The sequence below is a fragment of the Macrotis lagotis genome, chromosome 1, assembly GCF_037893015.1.
Source record: "Macrotis lagotis isolate mMagLag1 chromosome 1, bilby.v1.9.chrom.fasta, whole genome shotgun sequence".
Taxonomy (NCBI): domain Eukaryota; kingdom Metazoa; phylum Chordata; class Mammalia; order Peramelemorphia; family Peramelidae; genus Macrotis; species Macrotis lagotis.
The window spans coordinates 329,140,435-329,164,801 of NC_133658.1; the positions used below are offsets into that span (position 1 = coordinate 329,140,435).

The 24,367-nt window shown below is 36.2% G+C and overlaps 2 protein-coding genes across 5 annotated transcripts in view; both read right to left on the reverse strand.

Annotated features, from left to right (window-relative positions):
* The window catches only part of RABGAP1 (RAB GTPase activating protein 1), a 242,377-nt gene that overhangs the window by 52,177 nt on the left and 165,833 nt on the right, over window positions 1–24,367 (reverse strand). The window lies entirely within an intron of this gene.
* The window catches only part of GPR21 (G protein-coupled receptor 21), a 37,040-nt gene continuing 14,089 nt past the window's right edge, over window positions 1,417–24,367 (reverse strand). Inside the window, exon 2 of the mRNA XM_074211616.1 lies at window positions 1,417–23,937. Within this exon, the coding sequence (XP_074067717.1) occupies window positions 22,508–23,554 (1,047 nt within the window). The 5' untranslated portion in view covers window positions 23,555–23,937 and the 3' untranslated portion in view covers window positions 1,417–22,507. The remainder of the gene's footprint in view (window positions 23,938–24,367) is intronic.

A 24,367-nucleotide genomic window follows, 5' to 3' on the forward strand; every position in this document is an offset into this window, starting at 1 on the left:
AAAAAGAAAATGTGTTATATCTGACCACTGTCCCCCCATGGGCCATCCTCTCCTCCTTTATTCACACCCCCACCCCTTCCCCCTGCTCCCCCCTCCTTCTTACTCCAGTTGTCTATACCCCATTGAGTATATTTGCTGTTTCCTCTCCTAGCCATCTCTGATGAGAGCAAAGGTTTCCTCATTGCCCCTAGCCTCCCCCCTTTCATATCATTGCAATAGCTCATTGTAATAAAAAAAAAATCTTATTATGTGAAATAGCTTGGACTATTCCCCCTCTCCTTTTTCTTTCTCACATTGCATTTCCCTTTTTTCTCAGTGACTCCATTTTTACACCATATTTTATCTTTGACTTCAGCTTTCTCCTGTGCTTCAACTATAAAAGCTCCCTCTACCTGCTCTATTAACTGAGATGGTTCATATGAATATTATCAGTATCATTTTTCAATACATGCAGTTCATCCTCATTAAGTCCCTCATATTTCCCCCCTCTCCTCCAATCTCTATGCTTCACCTGAGTCCCGTATCTGAAGATCAAACCTTCTGTTCAGCCCTGGCCATTCCAAAAGGAACCTTTGAAATTCCCCTGGTTCATTGAAAGTCCATCTTTTTCCCTGGAAGAGGACATTCAGCCTTGCTGGGTAGTTGATTCTCGGTCGCATTCCAAGCTCTTTTGCCTTCTGGTATATTATATTCCAAGCCCTACGAGCTTTTAATATAGTTGCTGCTAAGTCCTGTGTGATCCTGACTGCAGCTCCACGATATCTGAATTGTGTCCTTCTGGTTGCTTGTAATATTTTCTCTTTGACTTGGGAATTCTGGAACTTGGCTATAATATTCCTGGAGGTTGGTTTTTTGGGATCTCTTTCTCGGGGGGGGGGGGGAAATCGGTGGATTCTCTCCATTTCTATTTTGCCCTCTGCTTCTAGAATATCAGGGAAATTTTCCTGTAGTAATTCTTTGAAAACGATGTCAAGGCTCTTTTCCTGATCATGACTTTCAGGTATTCCAATAATTCTCAAATTATCTTTCCTAAGTCTGTTTTCCATATCAGTTGTTTTTTTCAATGAGATATTTTACATTTTCTTCTAATTTTTCATTTTTTTGGTTTTGAAGTATTGATTCCTGATTTCTGGTAAATTCATCAATCTCCCTGAATTCTATTCTTTGTCTGAAGGATTTGTTCTCCTCAGAGAGTTTTCTTATCTCTTTTTCCATCTGGCCAATTTTGCTTTTTAAAGCATTCTTCTCCTCAATAACTTTTTGAACTGTTTTATCCATTTGACCTAAGCTGTTTTTTAGCATGCTATTTTCTTCAGCATTTTTTTGGATTTCCTTGACTAAGCTGCTGACTTCATTTTCATGTTTTTCCTGCATCTCTCTCCTTTCTTTTCCCAGTTTTTCTTCTAACTCCCTCATTTGATTTTCAAAGTCTTTTTTGAGCTCTATCATAGCCTGAGCCCAATTTCTGTTTTTCTTGGAGTCTTTAGATGCAGGAGCTTGTGCTTCCTCATCTTCAGACTGAGTATTTTGATCCTTCTTGGGCTCATTTGCAAAATATTTCTCAATGGTCTTCCTCTTGTTTCTTTGTTCATTTTCCCAGCCTAAGCCTGTTTTTTGGGGGTGCTTCCTGAGCTTTTGGGACACTCCCACAAGGGTCTCAGTGTGTGAGGTTCTGTCCTCCCTCCTGGTCTGTGAATGACCATAAGTGCCCCCCTCTGCCACGGGGCTGAGGTGGGGGGGGGCTGCTGCTCTATGGGGGGGCCTAGACTGCGATCAGGATCTGAATGTGGTCAGAGCTCCAGAGTCCTGTTCTAGGGGCAGAGCTCAAGAAATCTTTAAAACGATCAAACTATAAAACTGCCTATATCTTGGAACCAGAAGACAAAGTAAAAGAAAGAAGAATGTAATCTCCTGAAAGAAACGTCAAAATGAAAACTCCCATGAGCATCATAGACAAATCCAGATCTTCCAAGTCAAAGAAAAAACCCCAAAAACAATACTGCAAAAAATAAGAAAGAATTTAATAAATAATAAGCCATAATCAGGATCACCAATGATTTAATAATCACCACTATAAAGTAGTGGAAAGCTTGGAATACGATATTCCAGATGCAGAGGACAACTTGCTTAGCAAAACTGAAAATAATTCCACAGGGGAAAAAGTGGATTTTTAATGACATAAAGGACTTCCAAGCATTCTTGAAAAAACACACTGAATTTCAGACAAAGGAGTCAAAAGAAGCATAAAAAGATAAACACAAAATTAACAATGATCAAGGACTCTAAAAGGATACATTGCTTATGTTCTAATATGGACAGATGACAATTGTGCCCATTGAATCCTATCATCAGCCGGAATTATTAGAAGGAATCTAGATAGAAGTCCTGGGAGTAGTTCTTGATTATTTGGGGGGGGGGGGTTGAGAGGCAGGAATGGAGAAGGAAAAAGGTTAGGGAAAATCATCTAACATAATCTGGGTATACAAATAGACTTCTATACAAGGAGAAGGGATTTTGGTGGGAGCAGTTAACACATGAACCTTACTCTCATCTGAACTGGTGTATAATATATATACATACATGCATACATACATACACAAAAACATACTTAGCTGAGGACAAACATACAGGTAACTCAACAGGTTAACGGAAAGAAGAGAAGGGAAAAGATCAAATTAGTGAGCAGATTAAGGAAGGGATTATTCTTAAGAAATATAAACTAAGGAAGTACAAAAATATATGTGACTTGTGGTGGCAAAGAATGGGAATCTGAGGGGATACTCATAAACTCAAAAATGGTTGTGTGAGTTGTGGTATATGAATGTAATGGAATATTGTTGAGCCATTAAGAAAAAAGAATTTTTTTTTTAGGTTTTTGCAAGGCAATGGGGTTAAGTGGCTTGCCCAAGGCCACACAACTAGGTAATTATTAAGTGCCTGAGACCAGATTTGAACTCAGGTACTATTGACTCCAGGGCCAGTGCTCTATCCACTGTGCCACCTAGCTGCCCCCAAGAAAAAAGATGTTTTCAGAGAGCTGTGGGAAGACTTGTACAAAATGATGCGAAATGAAATAATCAGAATCAGGAGAACAATTTGTACATAAATAGCAAGAAGATCAAGACAAATATCTTTGAAAGAAATGGTACCTTTGATCACTATAATCACCAACCATGATTCCTGAGAACTAATAATAAAAATTGCTACCCACTTCTAAGAGAGAGATGGTCCCAAATGAGACATAAATTTTTTTGCACAGAGCTAATGAGGAAATTAGTTTGTTTGATTATATATGTTCATGATGGCTATTTTTCTTTTGTTGTCAATTTGTGGGATGGAAAAGAAGGTGGATTTTTGCTGATCAAAATAATGAAATATAATTTTCAAAAATCTCAACCATTTTTAAGTGCTTATTATGTGCCAGACTTTGCACTAAGCACTGAGAATACAAAGCTCCCTGACCTCAGGGAACTTACAAACTAAGAGGGGATACAACATAAAAACAACCATATATATATGAAGATATATAATAGATGACTCGGCAATAATGTCAGAGGGAAGCCACTAACATTAAGGAGGGCTGGGAAAAGCTTTGTGCAGAATGTGAGAGTTTATATTTGAAGAAGCATTTCAGTGAACCAATTATGATTAAAATTCTACCATGGACCTATAGCCATATGGAATTGAATTCACATTTACTAAGTACAATAAAACATGTAAGATCTTATATTATACATTAAGGAAACAACACAAAAAAGATATAATTGCTGTCTTCATAGAGTCTACAATAGAGAAGAAGTGATAAAAAGTAGATGTAAGTACATGATGGGTATTTATGGGAGTTGACAGGAGCTGCAGGGACCAGGGAAAGCTATAAGTGGGGATGGAAGCAGAGGACTGGTTGAAGAAACTAGAGGTAATTAACTGGGGAAAAATTTACTATCTCTGTGAACTTAGACAAACAAATTGCCTATTATAGGTGTGTGGGAAATTAAATGAGAAGATCTCTTAAGGTTCCATTAAGCTCTAAATTCATAGTGTATAATTAATTTGGGGAGAGGAGAAAGGGAATTGTCTTCAACTACCTGAAGGATTGTCATGTAAAACAGACATTAGACTAAGGCATTTTTTTTCCCCTGTCTGGGTCACCCTGCCAGTCTGGTAAAGCCGATTATCCCCTTTTCAGAATAATGTTTTTAAATGTAAGCCAAACCAAGTCCAGAAGCACTTATTAAGTAACTACTATGTTTTTGACACAATGCTAAGCACTGGGGAATACAAAGATAAGGTAAAACTATTTCCAGCACCTTTGGAGATTATAATTTAATGAGAAAACATGAAAATAATTGTGTACAAACAAGTATACAGGGTAAACTGGAGATAATGAAGGAAGGCACAACTTTAAGGAGGACCTGGAAAGGTTACTCTAAGAAGGGGGGATTTTTGCTGCTCTCTGAAGGAAGCAATGGAAGCCAGGAGGTGGAGATGAGAAGGAAACTCATGTTTGGGGGACAGCCAATAAAAAGGCATGGAGTTTAGAGATGGAGGGACTTGAATGGGAAACAGCCAAGAGACCAATGTCACTGGTTCAGAGTATGTAGGGAAGAATATAAGGTGTAAAAATATGGAAAGGTAAGAAGGGGCCAAATTATGAAAGTTTTAAAATGTTTTTATATTTGGTCTTAGAAGTAACTGGGAGTCATTGGATTTTACTGAAAAGGGAGGGTAATATGGTCATTAGGAAAATTACTTTTATATCTGAATGGAGAATGGACTGGAGTATAAGGTAAAATACAGATGATTACAAAGGAAACCAATTATATTGAAATATGGTTAGCAAAATATTGATCAAACAAATTTATGAACCTAAGGATAGGAACTACTAGATGTATCATGCTTTGCCTCAGGGGAAGAAATTTCCCAGGGAAAGACAACTACAATTCAAGTCAGGCAAATTTTAACTCAACATAAGAAGTTTCTAATAGAGCTATCCAAATGATATAAATAACTAGATATCTTGTAAAATAGTGAATCATCTGTCAATGGATGATCATTTAACAGCAGATATTATAGAGCAATTCTACATTTCAGGTAGGAATTATACTTAAACCATGAAGCCACTCTCAGTTTTGAGACTATGTTTCTAAGTAGAAAATGTTATTTGTGCTTTTCCTTCAATAGACTACAGAAATGAAAGATTGGTGCACAAGATCAGAGGTCATTAAGTTCAATCTGAATGGAACAAACATCCCTTCTTCAACTTATCAATGAAAACCATGTCTGTTAAAAAAAAAACAACAAATATATAAATGGACAATAATGATGACGTTGTCTGCCATCCATGGACCCACCTTCAAGTACGTTGATCTAAATGGTAGGATTAGTTTTGAAATATTACGTACTTTGGGGCAGAGGGTGTAATTTTCCTTTGGGCTTTGATGAGCCTAAAGAAAGCAGTGACAGGGAACAAAACAATCTATTGTTTGGCAACTCCTGAAAAAAAAAATCTACCTTTTTGACCTAAGTCAGCAGGAATTTAGTCTAGTAGAGATGATTTTAAACTACTTGGGTTCCAAAGAATTAATTTTTCTGAACTAAGTTCTGGAGACTTTTTAGGTACAAAAGGAGAAGCTAATGTCCAAGAAAACATGGAAGCAGACTTACAAGGAGACCTGAGGCAAAATGAAGAGACATCTGTGACTGTCCTATGTGTTGCTAGTCTAGCTGCATCAGTATCATTCACAAGAAATCTATATGGTGGCAGTTTCAGTTTCTCCTTGATTAAATATAATTTCTCCTTTCATGGTAGCATGCTTGTGAACTGCATAACTCAATCCTGATTGTGCAGCTTTAAAAATTTCTTTCATTTAAAAAAGAAGCACTTGATGTATTTATTATCCCCCCCCCCCCACTCCATCTAGTCTACAGGTCATGGCCTGAGTGTTCTCTCTGATTTCTGAGGGAGGGAACCAATTTTATGATATCATTCTAAAAACTAAAAACTGAACTCTAAATGTGTTAGAATTGTTTGTACCAAGGATTTTTTTTCCCCTGACCAACCTTATTGACTTGTACAGTCAAGGTTTAGCAAACTTAAATGTACCATTTAAAGGGAGAGCTCTTCTCAGACTCTGGAGATACAAAGCTCACTTCTTGCAAGACTGGCTCTTTGGTTCTAATCTCATTTGTTGTTTAAGTCCTTTTCTATAAGCATCCATACTTTACCAAGTCATGTAGTTGTTCAATTGTTTTCAGTCACGGGTGACTCTTCCTAACAACCCCATTGAGGGTTTTTTTGGCAGAGATACCACAGTGGTTTGCCATTTCCTTCTATAGTTCATTTTACATATGAGCAAACTGAGGCAAACAGGGTTAAGTGACTTGATTAGGGTCACATACTTACCAAGTGTCTGAGGTTAGATTTCAGCTCACAAAAATAAGTCTTCTTGATTCCGGGCCCACCACTCTATCCACTGTACAACCTAACTGCCCTAAATGCCATACTGATCAATAAGGAGGCCTAGTTCTCATTTTCCTTGCTCTCTGGAAAGCGGACAAAGGGGAGTGATGATATTTATCCATTCTATAGAGGTGTTTTTTCCTATAAATTACTTAGTCCCATGTGCAGGACCAAGTTGATGCTTGATTTGACTATGGAGTGAATTTCATCTTTCAAATATATTGTAATTTCATGAATCTAGACTGTTTAAAGCAATATAGATGTTTTGAAGAGTCAAAAAAAAAGATAGCCTTTTATAGTTAAGGATCTGTGTATGTGGGAAATAATACAGAAAGAAAAAGAGACTAGGTTTTATGTACATTTGCACAGAGAGGCATTTGTTTTGATCCAACAATTAGAAAACTACAGAAACTCCATCAGAAGATAAAGATCATCTGTATCTAAGCAGAATGCCTTCTATACTACTTCTGACAGTCATCTCTTTTAGTTTAAAGACAACCAGTAGTGGGATACTCCCCATACTTTCTAAGGCTTTCCATTCTATTTTTTTAAGGTTTTTTTTTTTTTTGCAAGGCAAATGGGGTTAAGTGACTTGACCTAGGCCACACAGCTAGGTAATCATTAAGTGTCTGAGGCCACATTTGAACCCAGGTACTCCTGACTCCAGGGCCAGTGCTCTATCCACTGCACCACCTAGCCGCCCCATTCTACTTTTTTTATAAAGTCTGGGAGTTTCTTGATATTGAGATAATATGTGTACATTTCTTATATTTTATATGACTTACTTGCCAATGGTCTTCCTTAAAAGTAGCAACAAATGTGAATACAACGTTCCAGATGTAATTTGTCCAAATTAGAGGACAAGGGAGCTATCACTTTATTCATATGGGACTCTATGCTTCTGGTGATTCAGTTTTAGATCACATTAACTCTTTTGAATATTATGTCACTTTAATAAGTCATTTTGAATATGTAGTCCATGTAGCCCTTTTTCACATAAAACTGTAAAAAGAAAGAACACCATTAATACAAATTCTAGGCAGTTTTTGACATGTTGATCACTCTCCTCTTTCTAGATATTCTTTTCTTGGTCTATCCTATTTATCATCCATATAAGTCTGGCTACTCTGACATCAAACTACCTTTGCTGGATCATCTATAAAATATTTTGCTTTCCAAAAGTCAGTTCTTTCTCTTCACATTTTCTTGATGATTTCATTTTTTTCCACGGGCTCAATTATTCCCTTGAGTTCTAGTATCACATTCCCAATCATTTGCTAGAACTCTTCATGTGGGTGTACCAAAGACATTTCAAACTCAAACTCAAAGGTCCAAAATGAAACTAATATCCACTCTAAATTTAGACCTCTTTTGAATTTCTCTATTTCTACAGAAGGTACCATCAACCTTCTAGTCATTCAAGTTTGAAATCTCAAAGTTATCTTCAACTCTTCATTTACCCCCAGTCCAAATTCAATCAGATGCCAATTCTTGTCAATTCTGGCTCTATAATAAATCCTCTGTCTCTTTCTGTCTTTTTGGATTAGCTATGACCCTTTTGGGTTGTTACTAACTTTCAGCTAAACTACTGCAAATCTCCAAGTTGTTGTTTCTCTTTTATTCATCTCCTTTGTACTTAATAAAAAACTGGTTAAAGTGAAATTAATTTTTACAATTTTGTATAAATCTAGCTTACTTCTTAGAACTAGTATTAGGAAGGAACCATTATTATTAAAAATAATCTAAGCAGGAATCTAGTCCCATAAGGTACTCATAAGAAAAGAGAAATTAAAAAAAAAGAAAAAAGTTTTATTTGATCACTTAATCTGCCTGTAGACCACAAATATTCTTTTAAATAGTTTACTTTTTTATTGATGAGATTTTAACAGTCCAGGCATTGGGAATTTTCCTGGAGAAAATTTCCCAAATAAATTTAAGTCTAAGACTCAAGCTTTCTCCTCAAATACTCCTCTCCTCTTATACATACATTCAGAGACATTTCTACAACATTCCCAATAAATAATTATTTAGAGGTCCTTAAGACCTCTTAGTGGGGGTGTGTGGAGTGGTGTGCTAATTCTGAGTCAGTTCATTCTACTTTTAAACAGCTTTAATTATCAGAAAGTTTTTCTTTATATGGTACTATATAACTTCCAACTGTTCCTCCTAATTCTACACTCTAGAGCCAAGAAGAAAAAAAATCTAATCCTTTACCCACATGCCTATGACCACCTTCCCCACCATTTTTCAAAGTTTTTCCAGGCTAACAATCCCCATTTTCATTGATTCTTTTAATGTTAACATCTTAAGGTTCATCAACATCTTGACTACTGTTATTCTCCAGCTTGTTAATGTCCCTTCTAAAATGTAGGGCTCAGAACTGATCACGACATGGGATCTGATGGCAATAACTACCCCAGACCTAACCAGTGAATTTCTATTAATGTTGCTTAAATTTGCACTTAGTTTTTGGACAATCTGTCACACATCAGACAATCTGTTGTTTAGTCATGCATTCCTATCTTATACTTGTGAAACTGATTTTCCTACCACCTTAAAGCTGCATTTATATAACCACATACACTTATTGGGGATAGGATATAATACAGGGTGGTAATGAATCAGATTGTTGATTGGATAAATGACCAGGAAGGACCCCTTCACTTGTAAGATTTTTATGATACTTTATATACATACACACTTTACTTTGCAAAACCATTTTAATAGCTACTATTTTATTTATTAGGGTGTAGTTTTATAGCTTTAATCCAGCTTCATTTAGTACTGTCATCTAGGGATTACCCAGTCACCATCTTTTTCTTTGCAGTCGAGTCATATTCCTTTATGTTTCTGTAAGAGTAGGTATTAGATCTGTGATTTCATTTCCCCTAGATGAGGAGACTCTATTAATGCAAGCTGACACTTTATCTGAAACTTAAGCATCTCAGATAGTTGCCTAGAACACTGAGAGGTTAAATGACTTCCCCATATGGGTCAAAGGTGGAATTTGAACTGGGGACTTCCAGAATTAGAAGCCAGCTCTCTCTGCTCTACTTCCCACTGACACATTCACAAACCATTAACTTAATTTGGCCATTCTAAAACTGATGAGCATCCTATTTCAGTTCTTTGCTATTACAAAAAGTGTTGCTATGAAAACTTTGGTGTATATGGGACCTTAAAATTTCTTTCTTACCTCTGTGGTAATTTATGGATCAACAGGCAAGGGACACTTTCAGAATGAAAAGTCGTTTTTGTGGCATAATTTCAAATTGTTTTCCAGAATTGTTGGACCAATTCAGTCCAATAATAACTGCTTTAGTGTGTTGACCCTGAAAATCAAACTGTTACTTTAGCCAAAATTTAATCTTTCTTGTTAAAATCTGAATACTTTTGAAGGATTTAGGATATACAATGTCCTTTGTAATAACAAATCTTGTCATTTTGTATTTTTATTATTAACGATCTGTTTTGTGGTAGGAATGCTCTGAGATTTTTTAAAGAAGGTATTAATATAAACGTCCCAAAGTAGCAAATACAAAGTGTCTTTCCTTGACAACTTTGGTTTAAGTTTTTTTTTTTTTGGTGTTTTGTGCAGATCACTAAAATTATCACATGAGAATCCCCTAGAAGGGAGAACTAGGAATAATGAGAGGGGGAAACAGAAGGGAGATGGATTTTGGCTCAATATATGGAAAAAATTATAATAATTATAAATGTCTACAAGTGAGACAGACGGCTTTTGGATACGGTAAGTTTCTGATTACTGGAGATCTTCAAATGGAAGTTGGATGATTGCAAGTTGAGGATGTCTTGTTCAGCTAAACTAAGTGACCTCTCAAGTAGCTTGAGAGAAATTCTGAATATCTTTGATTTTAATGTGAAAAGAGAGTAGAAGGGAAAACTGGCATTTTAATTTTTATTTTTGTAGAGAGCAGCATGGCATAAAAATTTTCCCTCACCCATCTTTTTTCTCTCCCCGTGGGAGAATATATCTAGTGCAAAGCTTTTACTCAGTCACTAACAGTTAATCGGCCATGACATGAACTGAGAAATGAATTCCTTTAAATGTCAACTCTATTCTAAAATTGAATCAGATTATTTCATTCTCCTCATATATATCTAACTTTTATTCTCCATCTAATATAGGTTAGTTTGTCTTTCCTTACAAATGTTTTTTTTTTTTCTGGCTTGGGTTTTTCATGCTCTGGGATGGCTTGGAATGTGTCTCAGTTCTAGGCAAGAAAGCAATTGTTTCTTTCTTTATCCCCAAGTTTAGCAATTCTCAACAAAATTAGGCAGAAAATTCAACTTTCTCTAAAACTGAACTTCTCTCCTTACCTGAGATTCCATTACTAATTTCTGTTCCAGTGCTTTGAACTGAAAAGAGATTCTCAATGTCTGCATCCTTGTAATAATCAGTCATTAATTATTGCCAATTTTTTGAAATTTTCTATCCTTGAAAAAAATCAAAGTTATACTATGTAAAATGCTATAAATTAGAATTTTAAAATAGAGGGGACCTTGTGGATTTTCTTGACTAATTCGTATCTCTACCACTTAAAAAAATCAAAACAGGTAGTTTTGCTGCACCTCAGAGAAAATAGTGTGCTCAAGGTCACAGCAAGCTATTAATGGAGAAGGCTCTAGAAGCATCTTTACTTTTTTTCTACCATAAACTATGCTATTTCTTTTCATGTCTACTCCCAACACCTTAATTCTGTACCTAAACACTCCAGGTTCAGAATACAGCCACAACTCCCCAGTTAGTTTTCTCTACTTTTACTTTCTTACTTATTCTGAGCCATCCTGGACACCATCACCAGATCAATACACCATTTTGTATTCTTTACTCAAAAACTTCCAATGGCTTATTGACATATACAATGCTAAAATTCAGACACTTCAGTATGGCAATTAAGTCCTTTCTTACTCTGTATTTGGTGACTGATTATCAAACTTTCCTTGAATATTACTTATTTAATATGCTCATGCTTCACATGATTCTATCTTAGTACTAGGGGTCATCTGTGGGTGTGTCCTCTCTTGCATAGCTCCCATTCACAGTATACTTTTCCACTTTTGCTTAATTTTTGTTTAAGTAGAGTAGAAAGAGAATTACAATGCAAGTCAGGAACCTATCTCAGTTTCGTAGGATCATAGTATCATAGCTTTAGAGCTGGAAGGGATCTCAGGAGCCATCCCATCATTAACTCCTCCCTCTGATGCCCAGTCATATTTTACAAAGGAGGAAACAGTGATCCAAAGAGCTTGAACAGCATATCTGACAAGAGGCAGAATTTAAAACCAGGTCCTCTAAGTTCTATAGTAGGTGCAGCTTCAATTGCAGTATGCTTCCTCTAATCAACTTCCTAATCTATTAAATAGGGGTAATTATACCTCCCCTTCTTCTCCTCTCACTTGCCAACCCTTTATAATCTGGCTTCTGAGTTTCTCATTACTTGACTCAAACTGCTCTCTCCAAAGTTAGTAGCTGTCTGTGACTTGCATAATGAGAGTTTTTGCTTGGTCCTAATCCTTCTTAACCTCTCTACTATATTTGATATTACTAATCATCCTTTTCTCCTAGATACTCTCTTGAGAATTTTAATAACATTACTCTCCTGCTTCCCAGCTATTTGATTTCTCCTCAGTCTTCTTTGCTTATTCATCATTGCTGTTATGTACCCTAACTGGGAATGTTCCCAAAATCTGTCTTACACTCTCCTTTCTTATCCCTTTTCACTATTTCTTGGTAACCACATCAACTTGTATTGTTTAATTTTCATCACTATGACAATGACCCCTAGAACTATATATTCAATCCCAATTAGTGCCCTGAAGTCTAGTCCTTCATCACCAGACTACTGGACTTTTTTGTAACTGGGTACTCTGGAAATAAATATAATGGTTAAAACCAATCGCATTGTTTTCCCCAATCCATATTCCCCCATATCTCCCACTATGAAAACAAAACAACCCCAGATGAAAATCTTTTTCTATTCTAAGATTTCCTATTTCTGTCAAAAGATACCACTATTTTTCCATTATAACTTGCCATTACTTTGATTCTTGACTTTCTTTAACTCTACATATCTATTAGTTCCTACATCATGTCATTTCTATCTTTATAACATCTGAACCCTTTTCTTAACTCATATAGTAACCACTTTAGTTTAGGTCTTCATTACTTCTCACTTAGGTTATTGCTAAAGCCTCCTAAATGGTCTTCCTCCCTTTATGTCTTTTACCACTGCAGTCTTGTTACAAAATTAATTTTCGTTAGGTACATATCTGACCATGTGATTTTCCAGCTCAACAAACTTTGAGGGCTACCTATTACTTCTAGAATCAAATATAAATTCTTTTATTAAGATATTAAAGCCCTACAAAACCTTCTTTTCAATCTCATTGGACCACACTTTTCCTCTGTCAAACTGGCCTTCTTTCTCTCTTCCTGACTTACAACCCCCTCCCCCATCTCCCCCATCCATGTTTTTAGAATGGTTCTTTCCCAAGCTTGGAAAGATTCACTCCTTAATGTTTACCTCACAATTCCTCTCTTCCGTTTTTCCTCATTCCCTCACCATCTTTCTCCTTCCCAAACAACTTTGTATTTAATTACCTTCTATGTATTTGTGTTTATTCATTAATGTTTATTCTTAATATGTTTTTACATGCACTTGTCTACCCTTTAGAACATAAGCTCCTTATAAGTAGAAATTACTTTCATTTTTGTAGTTGCAAAAGTGGGCTCAGTACCTAGTACTTTATAGGCACTTAATAAATAATCACTGATAGATTGATTGATAATATCTACCTCTCAGTGAACTTATGAAAAAGATGCTTTGCAAAATGTAAAGTGTTATTATGAATACTGACTTTTCTTATCATTATTTCTTTTCTAGGAGGTTCAGAGAAGACAATGAGGCAATAGGCTTATGATTAGATGCAAATCAAGGTCAAAGGAGATCTCTTTCTTTGAAGTTTTCCACACCTCTGATCCCCCAGCTTCCTTCTTACTTTGTTTCCTGGACCTGTATGGAGCTAGAAAAGGCCATCCCCTGCCACCCCCAACATGTATAGCTGCAGATGTAGCTGCATGGCAGCTGTTTAATGTTCATAAGTTATGATAGTGGACTTATGAGCAATAATGTCACCCAGACATCACTGTGCTTCCCTCCCTCTCCTTCCCTCTTTGTCCTTTGCTGTCATGAACTCTCATCCAAGCATCTCTATATATAGGAGAACAGAGTTTAGTCAGAAGAGACATAAGACAATCAAGTTTAAAATCATTCCTTTTACAGAAGAGGAAAATGAGGCTTAAAAATTTGTCCAAAATTATCTCAGTTAAGATAAGTTACTTAAGGTAAGCTAGAATTCAAACCTGAATTCTTCAATTAGGGCCTCACTAGGGAACACTACTATACCTTATCAACTTAATATCCCACTCTTCACAGCAGTTCTTTCAACCATTTTATCTCCTGTCAAAGCTCCCATGGCCCCTAAACTGAGAATTTTGTCTCTTATTTTACAGAGGCCATTTGCTATGAACCACCCCCTCCCTTCTTCCTCATCTTTTATCATTCAATTGCCTTCTGCCATTATCTCCTCCTTCATTCCAGTTTAGCAAGATGAAATTGTCCCTACTCTTTAACAAGACTAACCCTTCTATTTTCTCAAGTGATCCAATTCCATCCTGTCTTCTCTAAACAGTTCCCTCTGTCAACTCCATCTTTACTTATTTTCAATCTTTATCCTTTCCTACTGCCTCAAAATATGCCTAGGTCCCACCCCATCCTGAAAAAATTCTTTCATCTCTGTTAAGTAATTGCTCTATATTTCTTCTGCCCTTTCTAAGTTAAACTTCTCAAATAGACCATTTTAAAAATAGGTGCCTCCACTTTCTTTCTCTTAAGCCCTTTAAAAAAAATCTGGCTTCCAACCTCAATATTCCACTGAAACCTCTCTCTCTCCAAAGTTTCTACTAATTTCTTAGTTGCCAAATTCAATGGTCTTTTTTCCCCCCAATTCTCATTCTCCTTGACTTCTCTCCAGCCTTTAATACTATTGGTCACTCTTCCCTGATACTCTCTTATCTCTAGGTTTTTTGGGACACTACTCTCTCCTGCTTCTTTTCTACCTGTCTATGCCTTACTGTTTTCTCTGCTGAATCCTTTCCCAGATCATGCCCTTTAAATATAGCTGTCTCTCAGGGTTCTTGCCTGAGTGAGCCCTCTTTTCTTCTCCCTCTATGCAACTTCACAGGGTGATCTCAACAGCTCTTATTATTAATTACCATCTTTGTGCTGCTGATTCTTGAATCTGCCTATTCTGCTCCATCCTCTCTGCTGACCTCCAATCTTGCATCTCCAACTGCCACCTTAAACTTATTATGTCCAAAAATGAAACTTACTCTCTTTCCCTTATCCCCACTTCCCTATTCCTGTAGAGAGCAGCACCATCTTCCCAATTTCTCAGATTCACAACCTAGAAATCATTTTGGATTACTTTACTATCTTTCACCTAAAATCATTTACCTCTGCAAAGTCTCTGGAATATGTGCCCTTTTCTCCTCTGACACTACCACCACTCTATTGCAGGCCCTCAATATCTCACATCTAGAATATTACAATAGCCTGCCTATTTTAAGGACCCCAACCCAATCCAGGACCTAATAAAATGATTTTCCTAAAACATAAGTCTGATCACGTCATTCTACTCAGTAAACCACAATGGCTTCTTATTGTCTCCAGGAGCAAATACAAAATTATTTGTTTGCCATTCAAAGCCTCTCATAACTTAGCCTACCTTTCCAAGTCTTCTTATGCTTTACTACCTATCATGTACTCCAAAAGAGAATAAGACACTTCATCTCTCCACTCTGGGTATTTTTTCTGGTTGTTCAACATGCATGGAATGCTCTGCCTCTTCTCTCCCTAACTACTGACCTCCCTGACTTTACAGGGACTAAATCCCATCTTTTACTAGAAATCTTCTTCAACCTTCTTAATTCCAGTACTTGCCTTATTTATCTTGTATAGATCTTGTTTTGTGTGTGTGTGTGTGTGTGTGTGTGTGTGTGTGTGTGTGTGTATATATATATATATATATATATATATATTTGGCCTAGCATCCATAGCACTTAGAACAGAAGAGAGACATCTGATAAATGTGGACTGATTAATTCAAAATCGTTTGCTTTCTATTCTATTACATTATCTCTTGAGTTCAAGACCAAACTAAAGAAGACCTGGAAGAATCGTTGCATACCACTGGACTACTTCTAAATAATCAGTGCCCTTCCTGACTTAGAAAAGTCAGTTGTGTACTCCTAGTCAAGATTTGAAAATTGTGCCCTTTCATCCAAGCATTTGAAAATTATTGCTTCTGGGTGTTATTCTCAACTGGCAGTTTCAAACCTTTATTGTATTATTCACAAAATTGTATTGCTTCATTTTTCTAAGACAAAATACTCACATGCTATTGAGTAAGAACTTTTCTAGCATTAAAAAAAGATTACAAAGGTCTCTTGCATACTGCCCTCCCCATTCTCTAAACCAAATTGTGTCCTGGCTGGCTGTCTTTTTTGCCTGCCTCACTTCTGGTAATGTTCTAGTCCCATCAGCAATATGATGACTATAGTTATCCTGATGAAAAGTGAGTGATATGGGAAAAAGTGGACCATATAGGAAGAAACAAATGTTTCTTTTAAAAATAAAAGAAATATATTGACCTTCCCTATCTTTCTCATCTTGCTCACTTTAGGAGTCACATGCTGTTGGGTTCTGAATTTGACAAAGTTCAGGGCCTATATATTATCTTAGAGTCACAGATTATCTTAAAGATATCCTATTCCAACCCCTTAATTTTATGGATGAGAAAAGTAAAGCCTATAGAGACCAGGTAATTTGCCTAATATTGTACAATTAAGTGACAGACCTGGGATCTGAAGTCAGGTTTTCTAATTCTAGATTCAGTGCTCTTTCCATTATACAATGCTACCACCTATGCCAAAGGAAGCCAGAAACACTGACCTAACTCTTACCTAATTGTGAATAAGACAAAGTGAAATATTTACAAATCTGATTATGCTAATTTTACTCCTCTACCAAGAGATTTTTCTGTAGCTTCCCACCAATTAAAAGTGTAATTATAGATTATGGCATTCAAGGACTTCTACAGTAATTGCTCTAATTTACCTATTTAGTGTTATGCAATATTAGGACTTTTCGTATACTCTTAAATTCATCAAAAGTAGAACACTCTTTACTCTCTAATATCTATCTTTGCTCCTTACCTGGAAGGGATGGCTACTCCAATGCTTCCTGTTTCAAAGTTCCTCCCACCCTTCCAGTATCAACAAAGGAGAATCTTCTGTGATTCTTCAGTTTAAAATATTCTCTTCCTCTTAGATTTCACAAAGCAATTCACCTGGTCCTCTCTTTTGCCCTTATTGCATCTCTAAATATCCAGTTACTTGTAAACATGTCTTCTGCCTTGAGAACAGTTTCTTTCTTATATGTACTTTGTATACCTAGTATTAAGCAAACGTTCTTGTATATTAGTGAGCACTTAAGTTTTTTTAAATCGCAGAGTAAGCCGATTAAAACATAAGGAATAATTATTTTGTTTTTAAAAAAAACACCATTTATTATTTTCTTTCATGTTATCTGAAATAGGAAATGTGCAAAAACTCACTTAATGATAATGATTCATTTAAACACTTTTTCAAAATTCTAAATTAGGAAAAGTTTTCTACTACAGTTGGAGTAAGTTGCCTTGAAATTCTCCCAAATCTCTGCATACAGTAATGGATCTCTAACCACTGAAATTTTAATTTGTAATTTTTAAGGATTAAAAATCCATAGATACAGGGGCAGCTAGGTGGTGCAGTGGATAGAACACTGGCTCTGGAATCAGCACTACCTGAGTTCAAATCCGGCCTCAGACAGTTAATAATTACCTAGCTGTGTGGCTTTGGGCAAGCCACTTAACCCCACTGCCTTGCAAAACAGACTAAAAAAAGAATCCACAGATACAATCACATAAATGAAGATATCTCATATATAGCCATCTTGTATTAAGCATTTTTTAAGGGGACAGTGGGGAGAATTATATCTACAAAGCAAACTGAAAATCTTTTGCCCAATATGAAAGTTAAAAAGAAGACCACTCTCACAGAGTTAGCCCTGACTTTATATCAGGTCCTCAGTTTTCAACTTCAAAGTCAGGAAACAATACATTGCTAATGTGAAAATTCAAGTTTTGAAGCCAGTGATTTAATGAACATTATTCAAGTCAATCATTATTACAATTGCTCAGCAAAGAAACCTAAAGACACACTTTTCACAGATAGGGTTTTTTTTGAATCAATCAATAAGTCCATTTAAAGTGTTCTCAAATATCCATTCTGTTACAATGTAGATGATGACCTTTTTCATGAAAGTAGTTTAGTGAAGCATATGGCCTTTGCTAATCACTGTCACCTACCACTGCTATCCAAGAATTAAGCAGTGGCTATCAGATGTGGCTATCAGAAGAAACTATAGGAAGGAATTTTTAAATATAAACTATAGGAAGGAATTTTTAAATAAAAAATTAAATAATTTTATTTACAAACTTGTTATGGAAGAATTTGCCATTTTGCCACACTCTTAAGTCAGTTTTGCCAAATAACCAAAAACAAAGAATGTAAGCTTATCTTCCTTCTGAGATCTAGCAGTTACATACTGTAGCTAGAAGGAAAGGTAACTGAGTCTAAAAATATGTATTTTCAATATGAACTATGCCATTTGGTATTTGAGCTGTAAATGACCAAACTATGATATTAAATGAAGATACCTGAAAAAAACCTGGAAAATAAAAAAGACACTAATCAATAAGATAAAGTGATTCCTCACAAGTAAGGAAGATTGTTCAACAAAGAAAAGGAATCATGGACATGTGAAAAATATGAGAATTGTATAAGTTAAAAAAATTTTAGACACTCATGGAAATAGGAGGCATTGACTACAAGAAAAATAAGTAAATACCAGTCAAGTTATTTTCTTTAAAATTCCTTGTTTACTCAATTTCCCCTTCTGATAACTGATAGCAAATTTTACATAAAAAAACTACAGAATCAGAATTTGGCACTAGAAAAAACATCTGGTGTTAATATACTAACTGAAAGAAACTTATAAATGCAATAGCCTCTTTCTGGTCATTAAGAGAACAGTAGCTTATTTAGGCATTACTAGGAATTTAATATTATTTATCAGAATTTATTTCTTCACAGTATTTCTTCTATCAACCTCTCACTGCTAATACAAGATTCTCTTGCCATCTGTCTGGAGTACTGCAATAGCCTCCCAACAGCTTTTCCTACCTACACTCTTCCTCTGCAATCCATTCTTCTCAGTAAAGGCTAGATATATTTTCATTATGCATCTGACCCATCACTCCTCTAGATTCAAACTATTCAACCCCCATCCTTCCCCCCCACATCTGTCAGTCTGGCATTCAAGAACCTTCATAGTCCATCTTTATTTCCATTTATTCCAAGCCAAACCAAATGTTTGGAGCTTGTCTGTCACTCTGCTTTTGACTAGGTGCTATTGCAAATTTCTGAAAGGCCTTTTCCCTTCTCTTTCTTAAGCCACCTGCTGAATTCCTAACTATCCTTCAAAGTTCAATTCAAATGTCACTAGTCCTATGAAAGCTTTTATTTCTTTCAAACAGTAAGTCTTTCTCTATTTCAGACATCATAAGCTCTATTCAATTTTTTCCACTCTCACACACTACACCATGAACTATTTTGCATTAAACTTACAGTGTGGTATAGAATAAAGCACATTGAATTTAGAGTAAGAAGATCCATGTCCTGCTATTTTCTCTGGCAAGTCTCTTCTCTCCAGAACTTAGTTTCCTCAACTATAAAAATTCAGGAAATGGGGGCGGCTAGGTGGCGCAGTGGATAGAGCACTGGCCCTGGAGTCAGGAGTCCCTGAGTTCAAATACAGCCTGACACTTAATAATTACCTAGCTGTGAGGCCTTGGGCAAGCCACTTAACCCCATTTGCCTTGCAAAAAACTAAAAAAAAAAAATCAGGAAATGGTCCAGTACTCTCTACAATCTTATTGGTAGGTCACATGTCATTACTTAACTGAAAGCTTCCCAGGGTAGGGGCTATAGCTTATCTACATTTAGTATCTCCTTTAGTTCTATAAGCACAATGCTCCTTACATAGTAGGGGAAAATAAATATTTGTTCACTTACTCAGAATTCAATTCTTACTTGAGAAATATTTCTGGGAGAAAAAATTACAGGTCCCATAAACTGAAAGAAAACTTATCACCAGTTATGAAATCCATTTACAAAAATTGGTGATATCAAGACTTTAATATTTGCTAATGAAAGTTTCACAAATATATTATACACAGATCTGAATAAATTGCATTTATCCTGTTAATGAGCAAACGATAGTGGCTTTTCATCCTCCTGGGTCTTTACCTCTTCTTAATAACTAAGAGTGAGAATGGTACAACCTAATAACACTTTCAAAAGGTAGAAAAAAGTGGTGCTAAGTTTCATTTAAGTGCTGATTTCATGTGGCTATTTTCAAATCAACATGGTTTCAAGATAAACTTTGAAAAGCAAAGAAGTTAAAAATCAGATTAAGAATAAAAGAGCAAAGAAGCTACCATGGAGAAGAACAAAATTGAAGTCTGGGTTTTAATAAATACTCAATCATTTAAGAATTAGTTTTGCATAATAGCATAGTATAGACTATATATTGGACACGATATATATGTATAATATATATGAAGTTAAAACAACATAAAACTCTTATAAACACAAATACATTATTTTTCCAGCAGATCTAAGAATGCAGATAGAAAATTTAAAAAAATAAAAAGCCCCACAAAAAAATGTACTTACATATTTTGTTCATGTCCCCCTGTCCTTTCTTAGAATTGTGAAACAATTTAGCTATCTACTATACATTATTCCCCTTTTTGCTATTGTTTTTCATCACAGTGAACACCATCAATATAGATAAATTAACTAGGACACTGGAAGAATTATGAGACAAAGTCATAAGAACTAAATTTGAGCCTTGGATCTGACACATTCTGTTTTTCTGACATTAAGTGGTTATGGGCAGATCACTTTACATCTCTGAACTGTTTTCTCATCTGTAAAACTGGAATAAATTCATATTACTGATCTCTCACAGGATAGTTTTGAGGAAAGCACTTTAACAGTAAAGCACTTCAGAAATTTTGGCTAGGTCGAGCTAAATGGCAGCTATTAAACACCCTCTTTGAAGATCTACTTAAAAAAAAAGGAAATATGGCAAAACAATTCCTAGGGAATGATTATTCTCCAATGAGAATGCACCTTCTGCTTCCTCTATTAAAATCCATTTCTGGTGCTGAAGTATAGTGTGGAGGAGATTCTGAGTTTTCAGAGGGTATATATCAGTAGAGGAAAAAGTTTGAGCAGCCCTACTAAGAATGAGGCTGGTGACAGACTGTATGTCTGTTGTCTAAGAAACCAGCATAGCTAAATGAAAAAGGTCTCATCAACAGAAGCCTAATCACAAGATGACAAATGTTTTCGATGATGGTAACTCATAAACACTGAAAAGTAAAAGGGCTGCTGCAAAGGAAGGAAGCAGCCTTTATGACAAAACCATGAATCCATTAAATACCTTGTTTATAAAACAACTATGTTTAAAAAACAAATCAGTAGATATCAATTCACAGCAGATTTATGGAATCAAATTTTGAACTTAGTTGTTGTAAATACTTTGGCTAAAAGGGAAGTTTTTAAGATAATAATGACCCACCCCACCAGATTTTTCTCAAGTAAACAGAGAAGCAAAAAATCAACCCTTCTTTTCAAATGAAGATTCCTTAAAACCATTTCCCCCAATGAACATTTATGATTTTAACTAGCAACAGATAAGAAACATTTCCATAAAAGAATTAGCTTTTGCTGTATTCATTGATTCTGTAAAATCATGATTAAAAATAAGCCTCAAATAAATGCTTTCAGTTCTTTTTAATTCTCTTGCCTAAAACACAATATCCTCTTTCCTTCAATCTATGTCCTTTTCCCTGATATTGCAAGAGACAAAGTCTCAAAAGTCTTTGGATAAAATATAAGCAAGACAAATATCATTGCTGGTAAGATTTTAACAACATATTGTTCAACTTGGCAACATGATCAAAACTGCGGCCATAATTGTGTCATTAAAGATAATTGTTTCTTAGCTTATTAAAATACATTTTATTGTAATAGATATATTTGACTGAATTCAAACATTTATAGCACATGTGAACACACACACACACACACACACACACACACACACACACACACCACACACAGAATCAAATCTTATAGATTAAATCACATCCCTGCATAATGGTTCTTTAGAGAGCTGTGAAGGAGGGCATAGAGCTGAGGCTAAAAGCAGCTTCCAATCAACCTCATGACTTAGACTGCACTGTTATTGCATGGCTCATTGCAATTTTATAAAGATAATGTTCAAGGGTTCACATTATTCAATCTGTGGAGATCTCTCATTCTGGGAAAGAAAAGACATAAAATTCTGCCACTCTCACTAGTTCAGCCCACTCACAGTGTTGAAATTTTCAAAGAAGATATACTTTGGCAAATATAAGGATTCCTAGAATTCATTGCCACAGCTGGACATTCCTTGTCCAGAGAAACTATTTACATATAACATAAATAGCTGGAAAGAAAACAGTAAAGCTGTACAAAATCAAGACTTCCTTGATGCTGAAGCTTCCCGTATCCAGATGAAGACACGATAACCAAAGAGAAGTGCCAGACATGGTATGATTTGTTTGAGAACCAGAATAATCTCCATGACATTGTTTTAATTGTTATGACCCCAAAACACTGCTCAGAAAAATTTCCTTTCAAACAAAGTGGTTAATTTGATGTGATTGTTGTTCTAAATTTCCTAATTGACTAAGAAATACTTGGAAAGGAAAATAACCAGTAACACAAACATGCTGAGAGTCATTTCAGACATGGCATCCATTAGGGGATCCTTTGCTCTTAGAAGAAGGATCCTTGGCTGTTGATGGACTTATACAGAAGGTGCACATGGCCCCCGAGAGTCTCTTCAGCCCTTTCTGGAAAGCGGTATTGGAGAGACTGTAAATGACACAGTTGCAGAAGCTGTTACTAATGGCAAGCCAGGTTGTCAAGAAGGATGTGGTACGATTGCTGAAACCAGCAGAACTCTCTAGCAAGAAGTATATGATGTATGGCAGCCAGAGGATATAGAAAACACTGGTGATACGGAATAGAACCATGGCATAGCGCTTATCTGGGCAGGACTGTACCTCCCTAGTTTCTCCACTCTGGCTACTAAAGCGTGCTCGTCTTTCACTAATTTCCTTGGTATGCTGCTGACAGATGCGGAAAATGTTGAAGTAGGTAAAGCACACAACAAAAGCTGCAGGGGCATATAGCATCATCACAATGAAGAGGGTGAAGTAAGGATCAGTGGACCAGGATTCTGCACACCACTGAAACACATCTCCATGATATCCAGGTTTGCCCCAGTGGAAAAAGGAAGGTAGGAAAATAAGGGTAGAATAAAGCCAAATCACCAAAATACAAATTCGGAGTCTCCAGGGTGTGACTACTGTATTATAGGTCAAGGGTTTGGTGATTGCTATATACCTGTCAATACTGATGCAGGCCAAAGAAGTCATAGAGACACTCTTCAGCACTGACACTACATAGCCGAAGATTTGGCAGGTCAAAGATTCCTCCAATGGAAGGGGATAATGGAGTAATGATAAGGAAGGGACCAGGCAACTCATACCCACCAAGAGGTCAGCATATGCCATAGTCTGGATAAAATAGCTTGTAGTATGGTGATTTAGTAAAGGTGCACAATGAAAAACAAAAATCACAATGATATTGCCTGAAATGATCAACACAGTTAAAAAGATAATAATCACTACTTCTAAGAGGCAAAAATTGATAGTCTCCAAATAGTTAATTGCCAGAAGGCAAAAAGGACGGCTGCTTTGATTACCATCCAAAGTGGAGTTCATCTTGAGGGTTGCAATAGCGTCTTCACTTCATGCTCCTGTCTCTTGGGGTAAGAGTTGCTGTCATTGTCATAGGTTGAGTGGGGAATGAGGAGTCTTGATCCACTTACTTCAGGTTCTGCCCTCCTTGTGGGTTTCCTGAAGTGTAATTTCCCTTTAAATATGACTGCTCTATACTTTCCTTGTGGCATCCAGAGCCTACAGCAGCTGTGTGGTCAGTCCTGATAATGACCATAGTGGCAACTTCACTGTGCACATAACACCAGGGATGAGGCCAACCTCAGGGACACTTCTTCAAGCCAAGTGAGGGTAGGGGGGAGGGGCAGAAGAGAAGGGAAGAAGGTTAGGGGCTTCAGCAGGAGTTGCAATGTGTCTCCTCTGAGCAGCTGATAGAAGAAAAGGAGAAAGCATTTTACGTTTCAAGTCTAATTTGCTGGTATATAAACACAGTCACCCCCTCATCAAACACCATTGCCTAGGGCTTCATTCCCCTAAACCCTTTGAACTACCCCCACAAAATCAATCTCTAAAGCTGCAGAAAAGACATAGCAGCAAAGCCCCTTTAAAGACTGATACACATCAGGAAAAATTTAAATGAAGTCAAATACAAATAGCTCCATTTGTTTTCTTCATCTGATCATTTGAGGAGGGGGAGGGAAGGGGACTTTATTAAGTAAATTATTATAACTGAGATTTTGAAAAACCACTTTACAGTGTTATTTACAGGATGAAATTAACATAGTTTAGTTAAATTCTATTCAGTCCTAAGACATACATTTTTTCCTACTCAAAAACAACCTGAACAGAATGCAGTTT